Genomic DNA, 10,147 nt, shown 5'->3' on the forward strand with positions numbered 1-10,147 from the left:
GATTACTTTTATGCTGCATTTATATGCTTTTTGGAGCTTCAAATGTCTGCTGAATGATTAAGAAGAAAGACATATTTGAAAGATCCATGTAAAGCTTATCAGCTCTGTTTTCAGATCTCAACCTAAAACTTTTATTAATATATTTATTATTATAAATGGATATTGTCGACTTTTCTCTAGTTTTTTTTTTCTTTTACTTTTTCTAATGACTTCTGCTTCTGATTTTCTAGTTTGAGTTTTGATAGCATTCATCTGTGGGCGGACCTACCGGACTTCCCGTGTTGACGCTTTCGAATCGATTGTAGCGCATGCAACTGTTTTAGCTCTACCTAAACTGACATTTGTGGTGACTGACAGCGACCTGCTAACCACCGCGCAACATCGTCCTTGTGGCACTGAAAAACAGAGGCAACATGAGCGTCAGTTCATCGCGCAGCAGCGAAGAAATGGACGAGCTGGAGTCAGTCAGGTGAGCAGAAGCAATCTTTTGTTACTTTGGCCTACTTGGACATTAGTCTAAACTAATTTTCGCCTCTAATGAAATACTAGCCTCGCAGTTGCTATATATTTTTATGTCTTCCATAAATTACGTTTGTAGCTATATTTCCACGTATGCATTATAGCATAGAAGGGGCCGTTCATACCGAATGTTTTCTTGCGCTAAAAAAAACAGCTGTCAGAAGCAGGTGTCTCGAGACCAGGGCCTGTGTCGTGCCAATTTCTCACTCCCTGGTATGATTAGGGATAGGGATTTAGGTAAAAATCTGGTGGAGAGTCCGATTTGGCATAACTACGGATCTAGGGGTGGGCTTTACCCCTCCAAATTATCCCTATGCACGGCCCTTATTTCTAAATTCATTGACCTAATTTCTGTGAAACTTGTGACAAATTCTTTATTTGTGATACCCCCTTTGCTTTATGTGTTAAAAGTGTTATGCTCAAATATTATATAACATATAGGGATGAGCAAAACAATAGAAGTTTATGAAGACCAAACTAATTTGCCTGCTGTTTTTGTTTACTGTGCATTTGAATAATGAGGAAATTATTCTCAAATTTCACAGATATGATAGGTGACAGGGCCATAAAGGAATGTTCCGGGTTCAATAGAAGTAAAGCTTGGTTGACAGAATTCGTATCATAATGTTTATTAACACAAAAATGTACTTGTTGCTCTTTTCTTAAAAACAATAAATAAAAAAATGTGGGTTACTGTCTAGCTGTTCATCAGCACCCATGTGCCCCCCACTCACAGACCCCCCCCAGGTTGGACGATCTAACACTCGCACACACACCCACCACCCACATCTGATGATATAACACTCACACCCCCCACCCCCAATCGGACGGAATTTTGGTGCCACCCCAGATTCGCACTTACAATGGAAGTGAATGGGGCAAATCAGTAAATATTAAAATACTCACCGTTCCAAAAGTATGGCCAGAAGACGTAAACAATATGAGTTTTTACATGATTTTAGTGTGATAAATTCACTTACTAACCTTTTCTTTATAAAGATATTGACAATTTTACAACAACGTTGCACTGGCAGTGTAACACATTAAAACCCTTAAAAGACCGAAAAAACAATGATTTAAACAACTTTACAACTCAAATAATACACACGTTTTAAAAGAAGCATTAATGTAAGTACTTTTATAAAATTATAAGCTTCATATTTCTGTCTTTAACCCCTCAAAATTTTGTCCACATTCACTTCCATTGTAAGTGCCTCAGTGTAACCTCGATTTTTGTTTTTTTTTAAAGAAGAGGAGGGACGAGTTGAAATCAATTCTTGCATAAAGTGGCAATCAACTTTATGCCACAAATGCTGTCGATTAAGCTTTGTGTTTAATTATTTTTTTTCTTTAAAGACCAGTACCAGCACATCTGAAATAATAGTAAATATGTAATTACACAATACAGTCTGCACTGTATCCAGATCAAGATGATGTAATATTAGTCTATTGGCCAAGAAAAGAAAAAAAAAAAAAGCATGGTGCCGTGTACAACTAGATTATTAATAAAAGTATTAATAATCCTAAATTTTGTGCCTTTAAAATAAAACATGTTATTTTCGAATTATCTTTTTTTCTTTACATCCTGTTTATTCGAAGGAAGTAATGTGTCTCCTCTGGTTGAAGACATCAGGACTAGGACAGTGTTTACAGTATTTTGAACACAGGAAACGGAAAGATATGAAAGGATAGAGTTCAGAGTCCACATTTTGTAGAGAACAATCAAGTGTTGAACCAACAATTGTACATGCTAACGTAAATGAAAATGTCAGTTAAACACTGAAAATTCATGAATATTACTATGTACTGCATAGCACAACAATAGGCACAATTATGATATTATGTTGGCATCTGCCTGTAGATCCTCGTTTGGGTTCTACCAAGTGAAAGATTAATTTGTACCAAAATACCAAAGTTATAGGAAGTGTTTTTTATCCTCCCTTTTAAAAGTTGATAAGCCTATTTATTTTGTTGTTCTAACTATTCAGGTTTATGTGGTTAGTTGCATTTTTAATTTGCATTTATCATCATTTTCCTCTATAAAAACAGACCTGTGACTTACCAGTTGAGAAATACTGCTGTAGTTACTGACTTAATTGAGTGAATAAATTGTGTTGTGTCTAACAAAGATGCCTGTTTCCAAAAATGCTTCTTGGTAACCTTGAATATACAGTGGACGTTTACAACTGATAGTGGATATCACCATATCTCCATCATGGCTTTGTGTTTATTCTCCCATTCTCTCTGTTTCTCTCTGTAGCTGGTATCATTATGATTTGTCCCGGCATGCTGCTGAAGCTCTTCTCCTTTCAAATGGGGTTGATGGAAATTTTTTACTCCGAAACAGTAACCAAGGACCTGAGTGCTTTGCTCTGTCTGTCCGGTAAGATATCAGCTTTGGAGACAAGTCCTTTTCCATAAGTAATTTCAGTCACCCAAAAGAGGTATAAAAGTGCAATACACACCTTGACACTTTTTACTTTATACTTGCATGATGTTCTTATATACCGGTACTTAATGCTAAACTTTCAATGATGGGTTTGTAAGATGATAGGTTCTTAAACGTGATGTGTAATTTTTTATATCATTTTCAATGATAAAATACTTTCTCCCATCCCAGCTTTATATACAGAGACAAATACAGTATAATTTAGCCATTCGTTAGAATCGGTCAATATTTTTGGCATTTGGCGACACTAGTGATGCAGAAAGTACACACTTTGCTTTTAAAGACAGGTTAAGCACAAATGTGTTACCAGATCCTAACCAGTCTTGAACATATGCAGTCTTTGTTCTGTGCATCGGCACTAACTTTTCTTAAAATAAACTTTGTTCCTCTGACCTATTAATATAAGCAATTAAATATCAAATGATGAATAAGTATGTTTTTTTTTTTTTTGTCATTCCTATTTTTCCATTCCTTTTACATTCTGTGGTTCTTTGAGTTTGCTTTAAACTTTTCAGTTCCCTTTTCTTTTTTAAAAGTGTCAGTTGTGAACCTTTTTGCCATCTTGCTCAGTCTTTAAAATAAAGGTAGTTGCATCCACCCACTGGAATATATTAGTAAAACATTATTTCATCACTTTGATTTGTTTAAATGCATCATGGCATTCGTTTAAAGGGGTCATGGCATGCCTTTTTTCTAATTTTAATATTTTCCTTGAGATTCACCTATAACTTTAGTAAAGTTATTTGCACACAAAAAGTGTCATATATTTGTAAAACATATTACAAAAAAAGACCCTCTGTTAGAACGCTCGGTTTGGTGCTGCTTCTCCTTTAAGACTTGACAGTAAACACCCACTGTTATGATTGACTCTCTGCTCTTTACTGACCTGCTCTCTTTACTTGCCATCTCACTGCTCACCACTACAGGGCGGGCTACAGAAGTGATTAAAGGTAAACCAGGTGTTGATGTTTTGTGTTGGAGGCAGTCACATGCAAATGCCTACCACAGTGTGACATCACAATAGCCTAGTTTTCATCCACTTTTCGTGCTATTAATGCGTAAAACTTTTTTTGCAAAATTTGCCGTCTTCTGCCTGTTTCCATTCAAATGGCCTTTTATCGATAAAAATGGTGTGCGTGATGTCGTCATGCAAAAAAAAAACACTTTGTCACATGAGTTTTGCTTTATCGCAAAATAAATCTGCCCTTAAGCTGTTTCCATACAGAAATGTTTTTATATCGCTAATTAGTACCTTTCACCTCCCAGATGTCCCTATCCCCCCAAAGTTTTTGTAAAATGGGGAGAGTATTGAGACAATTCATTGAATTTCACAAATAAATGCAATCCGAAGAGGAGGAATTTGCCCTTCTGATAGGACTGTAATATTGGTCCTGATGTTGCCACCGGTTCTGACCCGAAAGTGAATCATCATGGCCTTGTTCAAGCTGGAAACCTGCACCATGTAGTGGGGGAAACTTTCAATCTTAGTATAAGGACAATCCGTTGATGTGTATATGCTGTGTGCACAGCTATTAAAGAAACATGTATGTGGTGTAATATCAGGGATTACATTTGATACATTCCTGATATTCATCAGGCTATTTTGAACAATCATCTAAAGCATTGCCATCACAACTGCATTATGTCCTGCATATTTGTCCAGCAACTTTTAACGACCAACTGAATCTAAAATTTATTTCAGTGTCAAAATGCAATTTACATTTTCTGAAGAAGCTCCGCAAATGCGATCTGAGGTAAAGTGGGTTAGATTTAAAATCTTTAAACATTTTAAAATGTTCTAAAGCTCATTTTCTGAAAGTGAACTCAGCATTGGACAAATAGTTCCAAAAGTTTTTAGTCTTGAAAAAAGTGCAGACAATTCTGAAAAAATCTTTCAGCCGACATTTTTTTGTCTACAGAACAAGGTAAGGCTAATTTAAGTTTGTGTAAAGAAAAGGCATATAAAGGTCTATAAATATATATATATATTTTTTCATTTGGCAATTTCTTTTTTTTCTTTAATGCTTTTTTCGTTGGGTAATTTATTTAATTTAATACTTTTTCAAAAGTAAGTTAAACAATAATTTTATAGAATTGGGCTAGAAATGTTAGTGTTCCAACAAAAATATTATGTCAACATTTGTGAAATTTTAGTTAATATGAAGGGAGTAGAGAACAAGTCGTTTTGGCAGCTTGATTTCAACAAATGGTATTTTTGCAGTGGTTTAGATATCTGAAACTTACAGTATGATTTTATTGCACAATGACCTCTTATATGTCAAAAGATCAAGGAAAATGTTATTACTCATGTCATGACCTCTTTAAGTTAATATATGGAAGATGTATTGATTCCTCTTAAGTACGGTGTCATCTTGTAGGTCTCAAAAATATTATTGTTTATTTCAGTACAATGTATTAAGATTTCGAGTATTGCTTCCTTAGAACAGATCTTTAAAAAAGAAGTTACTATAGAGTAACCATTTCAGACACAATATGACAAGCTATTTTGTTTATTTTTGCACTACCAACAAAATAGTAATAGTTCAGTTACAAAGTTGTGAACCATTGAACTGGAATTGAATGTAGCGAACACAGTCAAGCAGAGTGATACAGAGTAAAAATATCAGTACCGTTGGAATGCTGTTTGTCCTTTCAAACTGGATCTATATAATATTTTTTTTTTTTTAATGGATACATTTTGATGGAATGAGCCACGTTCAAAGGCGGTGCACACCGGTGATATCAGTTGAATTTTATTATTGCAATTTGTAATTCTCTAATAGTGCTGAGGGGCTGTGTGAAAGATTTTGTTTGACTATTGCTTTATTAAAACAGTCACATGTACATTAATTCATTCAATCTATTCTATTTTTCTGAGAGAAAAACAAAAGTTATGATCAAATGTCTACACTCTTTTTCTTATCTCCAAATCTTCTTCAGAGCAAAAGATTCGGTCAAACACTTTAATGTCCGGAGGCAGTTTGGAAGATATTCTTTTGGCTTCAACGAATTCTCTTGCCTTCAGGATTTTACCAGTCACCTTGCCAATCAGCCCCTGCTTGGAAGCGAGACAGGCAAGCTTACTTTTACTTAACGGTTTTACAAATGTAGTTTTTTTTTTCATCACTGCTATGGCATAGTGACCCTGTTTTCATTTAAGGAAACCTGATAGTGTTGAAGTTCCCATACCCACGGCAAGTGGAGGAGCCATCTATATACGAGACTGTGTGTGTGCATACGGCCATGCAGACAGGGCGGCATGAAAATGACCTGGTGCCAAGCGCTCCATCAGTAAGTCAATGACATACATTTGCATAGTCATATGCACTTCATTTAAACAACTAAAAGTTTGATATGACTTGAAAAGAGTAATGCATTCATCTGTGATCAATATGGCTCCATGCATTAAAAACAGCTATTGGAATTGACACCGTGCTAAAAATCAACTAATTAATTAATGCAGTGAATGTGTCTTTTAATATTTTTCCTGTGTGTTAATAGTATTGTGTGTGCTCTTGAATCATTAAAAACCTTAAAAATTGTTTTCTACAGCTTGGAACTAAAGAGGGTTATCTGGTAAAACAAGGAGCCATCATCAAGGTATGGTTCTTTTTAGGTTTCACAATTTACGAAATATGTAGATCCATTTAAAAGTCAAACCAATGTTGGTGTTATACTCCAGTTCCAAATAAATATGACTCAGGTTAGACTGTGGCTTTGTAAACGGTTGTAAACCACTGTTGGCTGATCAGATGCGTTTTTTATTTCTTCTTCTTCTTTTTTTTGCTGGGCAGAACTGGAAGCAGAGATGGTTCACTCTGAATAGACATGAACTTAAATATTTCAAGGACAAAATGGTAAATTCATTTTCTTGCAATAACCCTAAAAAAATGTGTAGTATTTTGATTCTTTGTTGTTATAATTTTTGTTCTTCAATCCCCTTCAGTTTGTAGAGCCACTTCGAACCCTGGATCTGACAGAGTGCTCTGCTGTCCAGTTTGATTACAGCCAGGAGAGAGTAAATTGCTTCTGGTGAGGTTCTGCCTGCAATTTTTGTGCATTAGTGTGTGTATGTGAAATGGTTGGCTTTAATGTTGCTTTATAATAAAGCTGTTTTAAAATGGATAATAGAAAAACATGCCTAAGGAGGACAATCCAATATTGCAGCATACTATATATTACATTACAAAAAGCAATTGTTTTAATGGAAATAAGAACTTTTTGTTGTGCTTGACTAGACACCCTCACCATGATTACAACTGAAACTTCTGTGACTGGCCAACCATAAAACTGCTAGCTATTTTTGACAATTGAAAAAGTAGCTTGCACAGTTCCTATGCTCACTTTATATGCGTTTGAGAACATATTGATTTATATGAATGAAGATTTGAATTATATTGAATAAACATAATCATAAAAGTGAGAAAAATGTAACTTTGAAGAAGTATTGTTTTTAATTACACTAAGCAATCGAAATAGTTAATAATTGCCATTAGCTGGATGTTTAAATGGAAATGTCTGATCATTTTCTTTGTGCAAGTGAAGCTTCGTAATGGGGAAGTGTAGTTAGAAACTCTTTACATGGACTTCCTCCTGCCTACATATTTGTGCAAACTTATTAAATTTTTTACTGATTCTCCATGAATGTGAGCAAAATATTCCCTGAACTTCGATAATTTTTCCACTCCTTCTTTTTTGAAAGTCTGGTGTTCCCGGAGAGAACGTTTTATCTGTGTGCGAAATCTGGTGCTGAGGCAGATGAATGGATAAAGCTACTACGATGGAAACTGGTAAGAGGAACTCCATAAGTTAAGCATTACAGAAGAGTAGCAATGAATAATGAGTGTACATCTTGGTAAATAGCCCAAATACTGGCATGTCCTTGTTCCAATGTATTAATGGTTTACTTGAATAAAGTTGACACTTCTGCATCGGTCATTGATTGTGAAACGTATTTGTCTTTTGCTTTTCTTATCACTAATGGCAACTGGCCAACATTTCCAGTCACAGATAAGGAAAGGTCGATGATGGTCATCATGGAGAAGACAAGTATTAGAGCAAATGAGAGCTGTTTGTAATTACATAGGATTCATTGCCTGGATCTGGAGCCCTGTTACTTGGTATCATGATTGAAATAATCACTACCAACGTTAGAATAATTGAAAGTAGTTATTGGTATTCTCATTTATGTTCTGTGTAGAGTTCAGTTTTGATAGCAAAACTGTACCTTCAGCATTGAACTTAACATGCTTTGAAACAGTGTGTGTGCATATCCTGTTTTATATATTTCTGCTACTAAAGCGTCTATAAAGTCTAATGTAGTTTGTTTGCTGTAACAGTTTTGGATAAAAAAAATTGTTTATTTTTATACCAAGAATATATAGTTAAAATGGAAGTTATAAACATGTAAATTCTCTAAACCTACAAAAGCTATTTATACTGTGATGACTGACAATGAAAATGCTTGTGCTATTCAGGAATGTGGACATAGTACCAGTCTTCCTAACATGGGTTCCCTTCTGTAAAAATGTATAATGGATGATGAATAAAATATATTTTTGTAAACCAAAGCTTTACACAAATGTATTAATTACAAGGAGACAACAGGTGTGGGTTACATTCATAAGAGAAATACAGCATCAAAAAAACATCCAACATACACAGCCAGCCAACATTACTTATCTACATCTGAATTTATATGAGCTAGAACTGCAGGAAAAGTGCAACATCAGTGATAGATGGGTGTCTCTCTCTTTTGTCCTCGGATGCTAAGCTAATTCCACCACCTGCCTTAGTTCTTCAATCAGAGGTACTAGCTCCTTCTCGAGACTGAAGATCAAACCTGAATATGACAAAAGACCATTTAGGGTAGATCAATCTAATATTTGTTATTTTCATGCATAGTTTAACCAAAGTGACTCACCTGTGTTGGCATTACTGCTTGCGATGAAACTGATCACTAAGGGTAATCGGTTAAACTGTACAATCTGCCAAAGAAATCCGTTACAGATCAAATTCTTAGAAAGTAGAACATCAAAAGTGTTTTGAGGTAATTGTTTTATGAAGAGAGTACCTGATATGTGTTATAGTAGCAAATTATGCTTTTATTTTTGGATAAGCCCAGTTTGCTGCCCTGGTCTGTAGCCAAGGCAAAGGTAGATAGGAAAGCCGGCCGCTGAGCATACTCAGGGGCATTGTCATTGGCAACTACGAGTGATGGCAAAAACAAAAACCCAGACTTAGATGGAGAAAATAAGACAAAAGATAACTCAATTTACTGTACTGAGGCTGTTACCTTTGATCACAGGGACTCCATCTCTATCTGTTACCACTATTGCATGGAGGCCTTCAACACTGAAGTTATGGGAGAATAATTAACCCGTATGAAAACAATATTTGTGCCATTCTAGCATAACGGTTCACATTAATGCTTCGTTCATTACATCTCACATAATACATAATGATACAGTAGTCAAATAAGAATGAAGGTTTTACCGTAAACAATGATAAATCTGCTTACCTTGGCAGTTGTTTATACAAATAACTCCTCAGGTTCTGTGATAATTGAATCAAACATGTCAAGCCATTTGAATGATATTCAACATTTCAGCAAATGCATCGCAAACGTCAGATAAGATGCTATACTCACATCTGCCATATTCATTAACTAGGCTATGTAGTTTTCTGTAGCCTGAAACAAAATGTGTAAAGACATTACATGAAATTATTAGAAATTCTGAGACTCTTGGAGTCTCATTGTCAAGCAGTCATTTCTATCTAGGTACTAACGTTTCAAACGTTAACGTACATCACGGTTACATTTAGCTAACGTAAAAACAGTTTTAAAGGATATTATATCTTAACAGAACACTTAATTCGTTACCTTTAATGTTGCCCGATTTTATGAAAAGTTCTCGATCCAAGTGCGTTTCTCACATCACATGACTGACAACACAATCCTTTCCGCTTACGCAATATCCGTTAACACGTCACTTCCAGTAAGAGTTCGTGTATAGGCCCTCTAGTGGCTTTTATGTTTACATATCGGTTTATCTTTTAATTTAATTTAATTGATGTGGGGGGTTTTATGTGAGCTTTGGGAGCAGGCTTTAATCTTGGAATTATATCCTTTTATTGGTACTTTTTCTATACTTACAGTTTATTTTAGTCCATATAAAA

The 10,147-nt window shown here is 35.1% G+C and overlaps 2 protein-coding genes across 2 annotated transcripts; one reads left to right on the plus strand and one right to left on the minus strand.

Moving 5' to 3' along the window:
* The first annotated feature begins 267 nt into the window (after positions 1 to 267).
* dapp1 (dual adaptor of phosphotyrosine and 3-phosphoinositides) lies at positions 268 to 8,358 on the plus strand. The gene is made up of 9 exons (XM_052150765.1): positions 268 to 469; positions 2,780 to 2,902; positions 5,909 to 6,042; positions 6,129 to 6,259; positions 6,521 to 6,568; positions 6,763 to 6,825; positions 6,915 to 7,000; positions 7,671 to 7,758; positions 7,973 to 8,358. Exons 1-9 carry the CDS (start codon positions 414 to 416, stop codon positions 7,994 to 7,996), a joined length of 753 nt encoding a protein of 250 aa, XP_052006725.1. The 5' UTR covers positions 268 to 413; the 3' UTR covers positions 7,997 to 8,358.
* Positions 8,359 to 8,505: 147 nt separating this feature from the next.
* On the minus strand, positions 8,506 to 9,949 carry lamtor3 (late endosomal/lysosomal adaptor, MAPK and MTOR activator 3). Its single transcript, XM_052150764.1, has 7 exons — positions 9,852 to 9,949; positions 9,618 to 9,659; positions 9,489 to 9,523; positions 9,264 to 9,322; positions 9,042 to 9,175; positions 8,892 to 8,955; positions 8,506 to 8,810 (listed from the first exon to the last, which is right to left on the minus strand). The coding sequence occupies exons 2-7, from the start codon at positions 9,630 to 9,632 to the stop codon at positions 8,737 to 8,739; spliced, it is 381 nt and encodes a 126-aa protein (XP_052006724.1). The 5' UTR covers positions 9,633 to 9,659; positions 9,852 to 9,949; the 3' UTR covers positions 8,506 to 8,736.
* Between the last annotated feature and the right edge of the window lie 198 nt (positions 9,950 to 10,147).

This window comes from Xyrauchen texanus, chromosome 20 (assembly GCF_025860055.1).
Source record: "Xyrauchen texanus isolate HMW12.3.18 chromosome 20, RBS_HiC_50CHRs, whole genome shotgun sequence".
Taxonomy (NCBI): domain Eukaryota; kingdom Metazoa; phylum Chordata; class Actinopteri; order Cypriniformes; family Catostomidae; genus Xyrauchen; species Xyrauchen texanus.